Genomic DNA, 14,412 nt, shown 5'->3' on the forward strand with positions numbered 1-14,412 from the left:
TTGGACTTTTCAGTAGCTTGTACAGGGGTAACAATACAATGGGTAAAGACAATTTACTGGGACTCTCGCCCTTCTCGAGTTATACAGGGAAAACCAAAATGACTGTTTATCGTTTTTTTTCGAATGGAATTGTTATTTCGGAGAATATCAAATCATCAGTGACAACAATTTTAAATTACGGTTCTGTCGTTACTTCTTTTGTAAATTGTTTCGATTTCTTCAAAATATAATTCAGACAACACAATAAATTTGAAAGGTAGGTAAGTACCTTAAAACAATGAAAATTCGTACTTTTTCGTTTTAAAAATTTTTGTATTGCCATAATCTTTCTTTCAAGGCTTATTACTCCCAAATCAATTATAATTAGTAATATTTTCATAATTATCAATCCTGGAAGTGACTAAAATATCTGTTTTTGGTCAAAATTCGATTGTTGTATAATTTGGTACCATTAAATAGCATCTTAATTCATTCACCATCTTAAACGCGTAGGCTTTGCTTAGTTTGCATGGCAGGAAAAATGAATGCATTGTTGATATCTATTGAGAACTGTCAGACGTTTATGAACATATCAAAGATGTATTTAAATGATGAAAGGACTGATATGTCATTTAGTTATGCAAAATCAAATGAAAATCTTCTTTTGGCAAGGAATATGTATGTTGAGCTATACCCGAATCGTCGTATTCCGAACATCCAAATGTTTAGACGATTAAAAAAAAATTGAGGGACAATGGTGCATTTGTCAGAAAGAAAACAAGAAAATGTGTGGTTATTGGAAGTGTGGGGAATCAAATAAATGTTATGGGTAAGCAATTACCACATAAAAATTTACACAGTGATAATATCTTTTTTTTTAATAGGATTTGCCAGTTACAAAAATTATGCTGAGAGAAATTGCCCCAATCAAAATTCACCAATAATGGTTGTTTTAACAGAAATATCCATTATAGGTGGAATAATACAAATGCACATTTACATAAGGAAACCAATTTCTAAAAAAGGTTTGGAATAAAAGTTTGGTTGGGAATTGTGGAAACAAACATCGTTGGCCCTTTCTTTTACAATGATCATTTTAATAGGGGAAATGTATCTTCATTTTCTATTCAATGAATTCGATGGCTACTTAGATGAATTGCCACTGAATATCCGCTATGAAATTCAATATTTTCAACAGGACGGCGCTCCTCCCCATAATACAGCAATAATAAGGAAACATTTAGATGCAATATTCCGAAGAAAATGGATTGGAAACAATGGACAGATTAACTGGCCAGCTCGATCCCCAGATCTTACGCCGTGGTGATACATAAAGGATAAAGTTTTCTCAACACCAAGTACAGATATCGACCATCTCAAACAAAAAATTAAAGATGCATGTATTAGTGTTACACCTATTAGGCTAGAAAATTGCCACAGAAATTGCCTGGACCGACAACGTATGTGCATTCAACAAAGAGGTCATCAATTCGAGCATTTATTGTAGATTGCCGTGTAGCTTTGATTCTCCGTATTGGCTTCATTCTTCCCCAAAGTTCATGATAAAATAAATTGATTTTTTGTTTGGTTGTAATCACTAACGATGGTGGTTATTTCAAATAAAACGCTACAAAAATATCAAATATGATATACCCTTGGATTGTGAATTTATCGATTTATCAATATCTGTGATAAAAAAGACAGGTCCGTATTAAAAAAAAAAGTTGATGGTGGTCATGTTGACACGAAACGTTCTATCGAATATTTATCATTACATCGTCATAGTACACTTCGAATACAATAAATTTTTTTAAATTTTTTTTGATTTTTTCCAAAATAACAATTCCATTAAAAAAAACGAAAAACAGCATTTTTTGTTTTCCCTGTATAATTCGAGAAAGGCGTAAGTCCCCGTGAATTTTCTTCGACCATTGTATTTTTTCCGATGACAGTTACCTTTTTTCCCATTTAATCGTCTTCGTTTCTGTTACGGTTTAGAATATAGCAATGTTACCACATGTTGAAAGAAAAGGCATGTATTATAGAATAGAATAGAATAAAATAGAATAAAATAGACATTTATTCATACTGAACAACAAACAGAATGGTTTCCACTTACATGATGTACAGTTTTATCGAAAGTTCCTTACATATAGTATTATTCATTGAATACCATTGATACAGTTAAAATATATACAAAATATTACAATATAAAACAGTAAATAATAAAATGGCCGTAAAAATATTCAGACACATTTGAGCATTCGGAGGAGTTGTCCCTCTGTAATACTGAATATATCCAGTTTACAGTTCCTCGCCATTTTGTTAACTGTTTCGAGACATAGTTGAAGGCGAGACAAATTGTTTGAGATACGAAATAGATTGTCTCTTCTTGTCAGTCTTTCGTCAGGTACAATAAAATCAATATTATATAGAATTTCAGGTACTTTCAGTTTTCTGAGAATGTTAAAAACAAAAATTACTTCCGAGGACTCACGGCGGTCTTTCAATGGTTGCATGTTGAATTGTTGTAATTGGCTAGAATATGATATAAATAAAGGCCAAACATTGTGTTTTCTGAAAAAGGGTGTTCTTAATAATCGTTTCTGGACTTTTTCTATAGTTTCAGAATATAAAAAGGTCTTTGGATTCCAAATGACACAACCACATTCCAGCTTAGAACGAACAATGGAGTTAAAGACTAACAAGCAAGTATCGTGATTGAATTCACTGCTGGATCTTAAGATAAAGCTCATTTTTCTATAACATTCAGATACTAAGTATTCAATGTGCCCAGAGAAACTGAACACACCAGTAAAAATGATCCCGAGATCTTTCATCTCATTTATTCTCTGTAAATTGGTATGAATAATGAAATAGTCCTTGATAGTGGGTGACTTCTTTCGTATGAAACTCATTATTTTGCATTTAGCTTCGTTGAGAGATAGGTCAGATACTGAAAAGTAAGTAGATAGATTATTGAGATCATCTTGAAGCATATCAGAATCGTTTTCGCTTTCAATTCTTCTAAACAGCTTGAGATCATCGGCATATAGGAGAAATTGAGAATGCCCGGTATACCGAGAAATGTCATTAACAAATAACACGAAAAGGAGAGGTCCCAAAATCGAGCCCTGCGGAACTCCCGAAGTAGCGGTGAATTTTAAGAAAGATACGTTGTTAAACTGTACGAACTCTATTCTGTTGGATAGATAGCAGTGAAAGAAATCAAATGTGCTTTTAATTTCAGGATCAAAACCTCGTGGTTTTGCAATATCTTCTCGAGGTGAACTATTAAGTTTTCTTTTTATTTACTTCGGCATATTCTCTACTGATTAATTTGTCAGATTGTGAAAAATGATCATCAAAAAAACAGCAAAAGACATTGACTCTTCCACAAAAAATGCCTTTCAAAGAATATATGGCGGTACCCATTAAAGTGATTTTTAAATTATGAATTCAATGAAGATGAATCTCATTTTAATTTCAAATGTAAATTAATAAAAAAAATAACAACAAACTACTAATCATTTCTGCTATAGGTAGTATATGGTGTTAATTTATGATAATGAATTTTGTTTACAATGGCAGTTAAAGTATACTGATTTTTTTTAATATATCCAAGCTATTATTTATTGATCAAGAATATATAGTATCTAATCAATATGTCATGAATGCATATGATGAATACTGAATTATTATTTTCGGCATTCTCGTGGGAAGAACCCCGGACGCTTTTTCTTTGATAAAGTAGTCCGGGAACTACGTACTTTCCGGACTAGGCCGGGACGAATCACATCGTTGTTGTCAGTGGTAGGAATCACATGTTAAAAGGTAAGACCTCGTTAGGTTTTGGTAAATGCAGTTGAGCATTACCATAGCAGCGAAATAACGACTGATAGCTATTTGGTGACATAGTGAGTTCGAAAATGTGCCTTAGAAAACTTCTAAAGCAGTAGCTGCTGCTACATCAGCAAAATACGGAGAAAAGCAAAAGTAATATAGGGGATTTAATTTTGGCTCATTCAATCGGAAAAACATACATGTTTCGATCACAGCTGTGATCATCTTCAGTGTAATGAAGGCCTGAAAATAAGGAGAACAATGCAAAACGGATTATTTGACAATAAAAGTTATAAACTTACATGAACAAATTATGGGTCAATACAAATTGATGTTCACAACCTACTTGTTTTGACGATGTTATTATTCTTTGTACTGTGGGGCATCTCTCCAAAATTTAAAAATGTACTTAGTTCTAAATAAGACGATGCCTTTGATTCCATTCGTCTTTACTGATCTATAATTTGTTCATGTAAGTTTATAACTTTTATTATCAAATAATCCGTTTTGCATTGTTTTCCTTATTTTCTGGCTTTTGTTACACTGAAGATTATCACAGCTCTGATCGAAACATGTATGTTTTTCCGATAAAATAACTAAATATATTCTTCTTTTTCATGTGGAGAAAACTTCCTTTTAAATCTTTATACTCCACCTTGAGTTATGGACTATATCGGTCGATTGTCTTTTCACTTGACGAAAAACTTCGACCGCAATTTTCAGATGAGGGAACACAAAGAAGTCGATTGGGACTAGATCTGGTGAGGAAGGCGTATGTTCAAGCATTTCAAAACTCAATTCACCGCTGAAGTGTGACAAGGTTAGTTGTCTTGGTGAAACAGAATTATTTTTCTGCAAATGTGGCCGCATTTCGGCAAGTTCTGCCTTCAGCTTGTCAAATAATGATGCATAGTATGCTCTTGTAATGGTTTTTCCTTTTTGAAGATGATCGATTGAAATAACTCCATGACTATTCCAAAAAAGAGTCGCCATCAATTTCGCAGCTAAAAAACAGTTTTTGAGCCGGTTCTCCCTTTGCAGTCCACTGTTTGGACTGTATTCTTGTTTCGGCCGTATAATGGTGTATCCCAGTTGCATCTACAGTAATTATTCGGCGTCAAAACTCGAATTTATTGGGCCTAAACTGCGCCAACAGAACATTGGAAATGTTCATTCGAAAACGTTTTTGGTCTTACGCGGCATCTAACAACTATTACATAACAACTGTGCGTCCAAAATGTCTGAAACTTTGGTGAGTAACTGCCAACAGATGAACAACGAAATTCACTAGCTGCTATCTTCATGTTGGGGTCGGAAAATTTTTCAAACTACCCTCCTAAAATACTACTTGATCATTTGATTGATAAAGTGTTTCAGATACGACGCAATTCAGTTTTTTGCATGGGATACACTTAGTGAATATAATTTAAAAATTTCCACTTTAATCTCCTGAGAAGAGTGAGTGGCACCCTTGGAATTTTATATGATAAAAGTAGCTGAATGACTGTTCAATATCTTTTTGGATTCTCACTTCTCATCTAATGAATGAGGAATAGAACATTTTCTAAATATAGTGTTGAGAATGCTATTTTATGTCCTGACTTGAACTTGAGCATATTTTTCACCCCACGTGATAAAACTTAATAATTTCAAATGTATTATGTGACATACATGAACTGATATGAGTGAAATGAAATTTTAATCATTGAAATTATTGATGAATGATAAAGTAATAAATAAACTCCATAATAATAACATATATTTCTGTTATGAAACAGAATGGGTAACAAAAGTCAAGAGAAACTACAAGGCTACACGTGGGTATTTTTATTGAGTTTGATTAAATATATACCTATTAAACTCCAGAAAATATCATTTCTTTAAGGTTTTTTGTACAATGAGTATCTATCATCACGTGTAGGAAATATTTTCAAGGTAGACATTTTTTTCTGATATATAACTGAATAGTATAAGAGTGTGGATAGTACAGTGGAAATGATAGATGACAATTCAATAATGAAATTTGGCCTGTCCTAGCATTTTTATCAGTGCCTTTCTTTAATGTTCCCTCCCCTTTTATTTTTTGAACGAGTCAACTCAAAAAATTGAAATTTGGGATAACGAAATTATTGCATGAATACTTCATTTTGAAGTGGAATTGACAGATGGAACTTTCAAGATGGCGATTAGGCGCCATCTGGGAAAAAAGTTGACTGGAAAGGGGGGGAGGGTCTTGCGACACATCATTTTGAGGCTTCTGACGAATACTTCACAATCCTAGAGTATGAAGTCAATATTTTCACCTACTACAAAATGGCGGAACTTTTAATAGTTTCCTGAAGACAAACAAATCAATATCGATATTTCCAGACATATTCGTTTTTATCTGCCATATAGCAATACCAACAACCCGATAAGGTTTGTTAAGTTATTTTTTGTTTATAAAAATGACAAAAAATATCAGTACGACAACGAACATGATTGTTCAGTTAGAATATTCTCATTTTGTTTTCGGTGTTACTAGTAGAAAGGTACCACATCAACAATCTCTATAATGGTCAATTCTCGTCCATTGGAAGAAAAATTGAAGAGATTTTTATTTAAGGTGCGACGTGTACCTTTCACGGGGCCGAAAGGATTTTCAATGAACGTTTTCCGAATCGTCCTATCCGTAGAAAATATTTGAGGAAACTTGTATCCAAATTCACAACTACCGGTAGTGTACATAACACAAACCGCCCAGGTCATCCGCCAATTCCGGAAGAACAGCAAGTACAAATAATTGGTGAGATGGTAGTAAATCCTGAACAGTCTACTTATTCCTTCGCGAATGTTTGTGAAGTGTCTCCTTCCACTGTGTGGAGACTTTTGAAGAGGAATAGGTGTCATCCATACAAAATTAAAATGATACACCAATTAACTGAAGATGACCCTGATCGAAGAACAGAATTCTACGAAATCATGACGGAAACCATTGCAAGACATCCTACTTATCTCCACAATAATTGTTTTAGTGACGAATGTACATTTTTTTCAACGGCAATGTTGACAGAAAAAATTGCCGTTATTGGAGTGACACCAACCCTCACGTTTTCCGGGAAACACATACCCAATATCCAGAAAAAAATAACGTTCGGACAGGAATATTGGAGAATCATATTGTAGGATCTCTATTTATCGATCAAAATTCAACAGTTGAACTGTATTTCAATATGCTGGAAACTACTGTTGACCCTCTCATCACTGAAATCGTCGAAGCGAATCCTAATGAATTCGATATGGATATTGTATTCTAACAAGATGGAGCACCACCACATTATTCCAGACAAGTAAGAAACTATTTGGATACTACTTTTCCCGGTCGTTGGATTGGCCGTCGAGGTCCTACAGAATGGCCAGCCCTCTCGCCAGATTCGACACCTTTGGACTTTTTTCATTGGGCTATTTGAAGCAAAAGGTGTACGAAACTGAACCTCCTTCAGTATTGGATATACGGCAGAGAATAATTAATAAATATTTGTAGAGATATTGACGTTACTGTGATCGAAAATGATCGGCCTGAAATATCGGATAGACTGTTCACCGTGTTAGGAATCACAGGTTAAAAGGTAACACCTCGTTAGTCCTTAGCTCGCACAAGTTTCTCAACTTCTTAGAGTTGTCGTTCGTATGGGGACGACAGCTGATTAACGGAAAAACAGATTTTTAACAGACAGGTATGTCAAGAAGTTCAAGGCAACTATTTCGAGCACCATATGAACTGACCTCAAGCTTATTACCTCATACTATGTAGTTGAATGTCAATGTATTCAGGCAATTATTTAACGTTCCGCCATATTGTAGTAGTTGAAGATATTGACATTATATTCTAGAGTTGTAAAGTATTTGTCAGGAGATTCAAAAAGATGTGTCGCAAGATCCCCCTTCCATTCATTTTTTTTAGATGCCGCCCAGTCGCCATCTTGAATGTTTCATCTGTCAATTTCACTTCAAAACAAAGTATTCATGCATTCGGGTCAGTCGGTAGCCAACCGGTTCGGTGTGGGTGCTTTGTTCACTCACTCGAATTGACTGCCGTGCTGGTCGGTGGTTCAAGCCCTAGTCTGAACGATCGATCTTCACTTGCTACCGACAACCCGTGTTAGGAATCACACGTTAAAAGGTAAGACCTCGTTAATCCTTGGCTCGCACAAGTTTCGACTTCTGAGGGTTGTCGTTCGTAGGGGTGCGACAGCTGGTTAACGGAAAAACAGATTTTAAACAGATTTTTTTTAAAACAGATTCATTTCATCATCCCAAATTTCAATTTGTTGAGTTGACCCGCTCAAAAAATAAAATGGGGGGACATTAAAGAAAAGCACTGTATACCCCTGCTGCTGATAGTGGGTCTCTCTTATCTTTAGCCTTCCTGAGACTTTCTTGTATCTTCTTGGTGGATTTTAAAACTGTTTTAACGTTGTGTTTCTCCAAAAGTTTTTTAATTCTGTCCCTAGAGATATATGATAGATATGCACGTGCAACTATCTGAGCCTCTTTCCGGTATTGAGCCGCGGAACTCTTCAGTCTCATGGCCTTGTTGATCTCGGGTACACTGTATTCATTCGATCTCAAGGTCACTTGAAGTTCCAGTTCTACAGTTCCACACAACATCAAAACGAGTTTCAAACCTATTAAGAAGATTCAACAAAGTCCCAGGTCGGCTGAAGACAAGAGAGACCCATTTTATCAGCAGTAGGGCGTATCGCATATCGTGCACTTCTTGGAAGGTATACATCGGAACCACCAAAAGTTCCATGGGAGAAAGACTGAAGGAGCATGAAAGATACAGCAGGCTAGGCCGAACGGACAAGTCGGCTGTGGCAGAACACGCACTCAGTGAAAAAAACCACAGGATACGGAAGGCATAAGAGATCTACAAACACGCGGGTAATTTCAACAGAGAACTAGAAGCTGTGAACCTTAACCGAATATGGAATCCCATTCTAAGAAGTTGAAGCATAGCAAACAGCATGACGGCAGGTAAGAAAGGGTGGACGAATATTATTGATTTACCTAATCCAGATACAGGTATTAGCACACCAAACTACCAAACAGTAAATGAATATGGTATAGAGGGTAAAGTAGTCAATTGGATTAGAGGATACCTTACAGATAGAAAACAGACAACAAAATTTGTGATTCAATGTCGTCAGCTATTACAGTAAATCATGGAGTTCCTCAGGGTAGTATTTTGGGCCCTCTATTGTTTTAATGTATATGTTGAAAATATAATAAAAATATGTTGAATGTGACTACATACATATACATGAAAAAGAGGAACAAAAAAAACCAGATATCTACAATTCATGGTAGATTGGTTTGATACAAATTTACTAACTATAAATTTGGAAAAAACTACATATGTCCCCTTCTCAAACTATAAAACTGGGCTGTCAGAAAACCAAACAATTCATATAAATCTTCCTTTTCGAAAAGATATATGGACTCTTCAAATCACTGACCACACTAATTATCTAGGAATAACGATAGTCAGTCATTTGAGATGAGACTATCACATCCAACTCCTAACAAAAAAAATAAGATCTTTGATGTAGATGTTTAGACAAATTTCCAGAATCACCTGCAGACAGACTATGAGAAAAATATACTACGCCTTTGTCCAATCACTATTATGTTACGGCATAGTACGTTGGGGGGGAGTATATGAAAACACCTTGAAATCTCTTGAGATAACACATAAACAAATAATAAAAATAATTTACCAAAAAAATATTCGCTTTTCTTTCGAAAATTTATTCAAACAATTTCGATATCTCAATATAAGAAACATCTTTCATAAAACCTTATGCAAAATGAAATTATGCACACCTACCAGACGCGGTTCAAAACATATAAAAATATTGTACTACCCAAAATCCAAAAAACTATAGGTCAACGTAACTTCTTATAAGTGGGTCAGAAAGTATATAATAATATCCCGCAGGATCTGAAAGGAAAAATAAGATAAACATCTTAAAACAGTGGGAGTAGAATAGGCAAAATAGGAAAAGAAAACAAATGTATCTGCAGTCAAGCTTAATGCTTTGTGTGTATATGTTGTTTAGTTAAAAAATAATCTACAATATTAATGTAATTACATAAATATTTCTGTTGTATCATTATTCAAACATTTACCAAATGTATTTTTTTTTTTTAGAATAAATATCTATCAAAATGTATACCTATCCATCTATGTATCTATTCATATATTCGCAGATGATACTCTGATTTCAGTAAGCGATGGGAATATCCATAGATCAGTGATCAAAATAAATGAAGTGCTGAAAAATATGGATAAATATTTGAAAATGAATGAATTAAAGTTAAATGTAAGTAAAAGTAAGGCAATGATAATTACTACACCTTATACATTGAAATTGTAAAGGAATTTAAATATTTGGGATTTATGTTGGATAAATCATTTATTATTTAGTAGCCACTTTGAATATATCAAAAATAAAACTTGAAAAAATTGTATTTCTTTTCTAGAGTGTCCCAAAATTTCTGAATTCCAGAATAACTGTGTATAAGACTATCATTCAACCTCATTTTGAATATTGCCCTACATTGATAAATCCGACAAGATTTTGCCAAGTTAATTAAAGAGATAGTGTTTAACCCCTAAACTATTTTACGGTAAATGTGACTTCTATTGAAATACAGATGGAAATTTAGTGTTCGCTACTAGTTTTCCATTTCACGAACAATAATCTCACCACCAGTGAGATATTTCTGTCTATTTTAATTTATCCATTTATCTGACAAACGATCAGTTTCAACACATCGAAACACAATACGAGTATTTTTTGCATAAACTCGAAAGATTTAGATAAGATGCGATGGAGTTTTTACGTCAGCTTCAATTTTAGCTTTCTTGTCATTATCGTGAAATATATATACAGTTCGGTCCATATATATGGAATAAATTCATTTTTAGCGTTATTATGTACTATGTGAAAAAAACCTTGAAAAGGTCGGCATCTTGGTGTGGCACCTTGTTGGAAAGGGATTGTAGTCCTCTGTTCAGCAATATAAAGTTTTTTAAGTTTGGTGCAATCATAACTAAGAAAATTGATTTTCAGGATGTGAAATTTTTATAATGTCTCTAGGTATCACAAAACTTTACGTAGAATGAAGATAATAATGCCACATAATATTTAGAATGTATTTTTCAATGTACTTTACAATTAAATTGAATGTTCAAAATGACCACCATTACCTTCTTGACAATAACCGAGGCGATTTTGGAATTCTCTCACAACATTCTGTATGATCTCTGGGATTATTTTTTCAACTTCTTCCGTTATCCTAACTTTTAAATCAGCAATATTGTTTGGTCTATCAAAATATACTTCAGATTTTAAATAACCCCATAAGAAGTAATCGAGAGGAGTCAAATCGGGGGATCTAGCCGGCCATTCGATCATTCCACGTCTTCCAATCCACCTATTGGGAAAAACCTCCTTTAAATAATTTATAACTGTACGTGCAAAATGCGGTGGAGCTCCGTCTTGTTGGTAGTAAATAGTTCGATCTATCTCATTTGGATGATTACCATCAGGAAAATGTATTTGTAATATAGGCACTAAAAAGTTAATCAAAAAATCTAGATAAACCTCACCATTAACAGTGCTCTCAAAAAAATAAGGGCCAATAATTTTATTGTTAACGATACCAGCCCAAACGTCAACTTTTTAGGATATTGAGTGTGAGTCGCACACATCCAGTGAGGATTTTCTCTGCTCCAATATCTACAGTTCTGTCTGTTAACTGTTCCGTTTAAATGAAACGTCGCTTCTTCAAAAACACTAATTTGTTTATGAACTGCAAATCTGCGTTCATTCTGTCCATCATCAATTCACAGAATTCTTGCCTTCTATCAGAATCATCTTCATTTAACTCCTGAACCAACTGAACTTTGTAAGGGTGGTATTTTTCTTTATGCAAAACTCTCAAAATAGATGATTTACTTACATCATTGTCGGCGGCAAGTTCTCGAGTTGTCTTATGCGGATTTTCCTCAATCTCTAGAAGTACATCTAACTTCTCTCCTCAGTAAATTGAACATTTCTACCTGATTTTCCAATATTTTTTACATGTCCAGTTTCACGAAACTTTTTTTCAATTTTGTTAACTGTAGACTGCGACACGTATTGACCAGGGTATATATTATTAAAAATTTCACAAACCTCTTTTTGAGTTCTTGTTTTATTACCACAACCAATCATAATTAAAATGTCTATTCTTTGAGTCTCGGACAAATGAGCCATCATTAAATTTAATACGCTCACAAATATTATACTGACGTCTTTTAGTAACTTTCAATACCTAAATGACAGCAGCCTACTAGATTCATATCAATTGTTTATTTGGCTTTCTCTTTAATATTTTAGTATCTTCAAAGATTTTTCCAGGATTCAAGGTTAGTAAGGAGCGTGTTACAGGGTTGGTCTGTTTAATAGATCAGGTTATTGTCAAGAAGTGAATAATGGTGGTCATTTTAAACATTTAATTTAATTGTAAAAATTAATTTCCTCAGTTATGATTGCACCAAACTGAAAACACTTTATATTGCTGAACAGAGGACTGAAATCCCTTTCCAACAAGGTGCCACACGACATCCTTCGCTATCAAAATTTTTCGAGGGGTTGCTTATAATTCAGAAGGGGTGCTGGAGGGGGATAATATATTCATACTGTAAATTGTCAATTTAAGAATAAAAATCGACCTGTTTCAGGTTTTTTCACATACCTAGTACATAATAACGCTAAAAATGAATTGATTCCATACATATGGACCGCACTGTATATCATTGTTTCATGGGTTACCAGTATGCAGAAAATGACTTTCTGTTTGAAGGTGGTTAACAATGTTTCATGGTGAATTTCATTTATTCGGACTTCCATTGTCTTATATGATATAATATGATCTGAAGTCCCTGCAAGAACAAATAAAATCGAAAATTCGAATCAATAGCTTATTAATAACAATTATTTTAAGTAAAAAACTCTGAAGTGGAATTACAATTACAACACTCTTCTCAACGCGAGTTTCACGTTGGCTTCTTCTGGATATGAAGTAGTTATCTTCGTCTTCGGAATAATTGATTGGTGGAAGGCGCGTCGAGAATAGTGTTGCATTTCAGGCGTTTGGGAACAGTGCTTGTTTTGGATTTTTCATGCCAGAAGTTTCAGTTTTTCCTTATAGCAATTCAATTGTTTATTGATTTGAAAATTCGTTAAAAAAATATTTTTTTTAAATTGAAATTTGAGAAACTGATATACCTATGTGACAAAATATAATAAATTTTCACTATAATTGAGAGAAAAATGTCTTGCAGAGAAAACTGATGACAACAAATTTTGAATTTATTTTTAGATTTTTAGTGTCAGATACCTATAGTTTAAAAAAATCTGTTTTTCCGTTAACCAGCTGTCGCACCCCTACGAACGACAACCCTCAGAAGTTGAAACTTGTGCGAGCTAAGGACTAACGAGGTCTTACCTTTTAACGTGTGATTCCTAACACGGTAGTTTTAACAACTTTTTACATACAGAAACTTCATGAGCATAAATCCCGCTAAATTGTTTACACACTTACCCCCTTTGACTTTTGAATCTGCTACTGAATAACAGAGATCTTGAAACTCTATATCGACTGGCGGTTTTTTAGCAATTCTATTCAAATGTTTCAGCGGCTTTTGATTCAAGTTCACCATTTCACATACCATCCCGACTTTACCCTCTCGATTCCGATCCATGGTTGGTAGATTTGAACAAAGAATCAAAACAACCCTAACCTATATTTATTTCCCACTACTTTGCGAACAACACGAAATGTTTTCAACACGGCCACACACTATTTATCTTCGAAACAGACAGAGGTTCTAAGCACAGTGATAGCGATTGTTTGGTCCAAGTCAACAGCTCAGACTGATGGGAGACGTGCAACCATTGTTAATATACTTTCACTGAAATTGTGTGAAAATCATTCCGGCAGTGGCGTAGACATACTTGAGATTAAGTATGTTGTAATTTGTTTATTCAGTTCGATCATTCGTTTTGTTTATTTATTCTTTCAGGTAATAAAACTTCATAATTTCTGTTGATGGCCTTATAATATTTTTATAGTATTTTGATTGATTTGTCACTGCCAAGGGGGCGCCGCGGAATTCGTTTCAAGAATGCTGATCATAGGTCAGTAGCGCATACAGAGTGGTTCATTAAATTAATGTGCAACAAATTGAAATGTTTTTGTTCATCGTAAATTGAATTTTGAGTACCGGCAGTAGTATGGCTTCCAGTCGAGAAGTACGCATACAGGCAGGACGAAAAAATATCAAATTCTATTTGTTTCGTTTTTGTCCAATTTAAACAACATCGTATCTTAAACGATTACCGAGATAGCAATAGTGTGTAATACAATTTTCGCCACCCCACGGTATACATTAGAGAGCAAAATTAACGAAACATTATAACTTTTCAATAAATCTTTATTATTATAATAAAATAAAGTTTCAATACTAGTCATTGAATTATAAAACAACAAAAA

At 34.1% G+C, this 14,412-nt stretch overlaps 1 protein-coding gene across 1 annotated transcript in view; it reads right to left on the reverse strand.

Moving 5' to 3' along the window:
- The window catches only part of LOC111508040 (ATP-binding cassette subfamily G member 4), an 80,736-nt gene extending 66,904 nt beyond the window's left edge, over window positions 1–13,832 (reverse strand). Inside the window, exon 1 of the mRNA XM_023163459.2 lies at window positions 13,462–13,832. Within this exon, the coding sequence (XP_023019227.1) occupies window positions 13,462–13,621 (160 nt within the window). The 5' untranslated portion in view covers window positions 13,622–13,832. The remainder of the gene's footprint in view (window positions 1–13,461) is intronic.
- Between the last annotated feature and the right edge of the window lie 580 nt (window positions 13,833–14,412).

This window comes from Leptinotarsa decemlineata, unplaced genomic scaffold (genome assembly GCF_025532065.1).
Source record: "Leptinotarsa decemlineata unplaced genomic scaffold, Ldec_3_MD MMD2_tig00026314_RagTag_RagTag, whole genome shotgun sequence".
NCBI classification, from domain to species: Eukaryota; Metazoa; Arthropoda; class Insecta; order Coleoptera; family Chrysomelidae; genus Leptinotarsa; species Leptinotarsa decemlineata.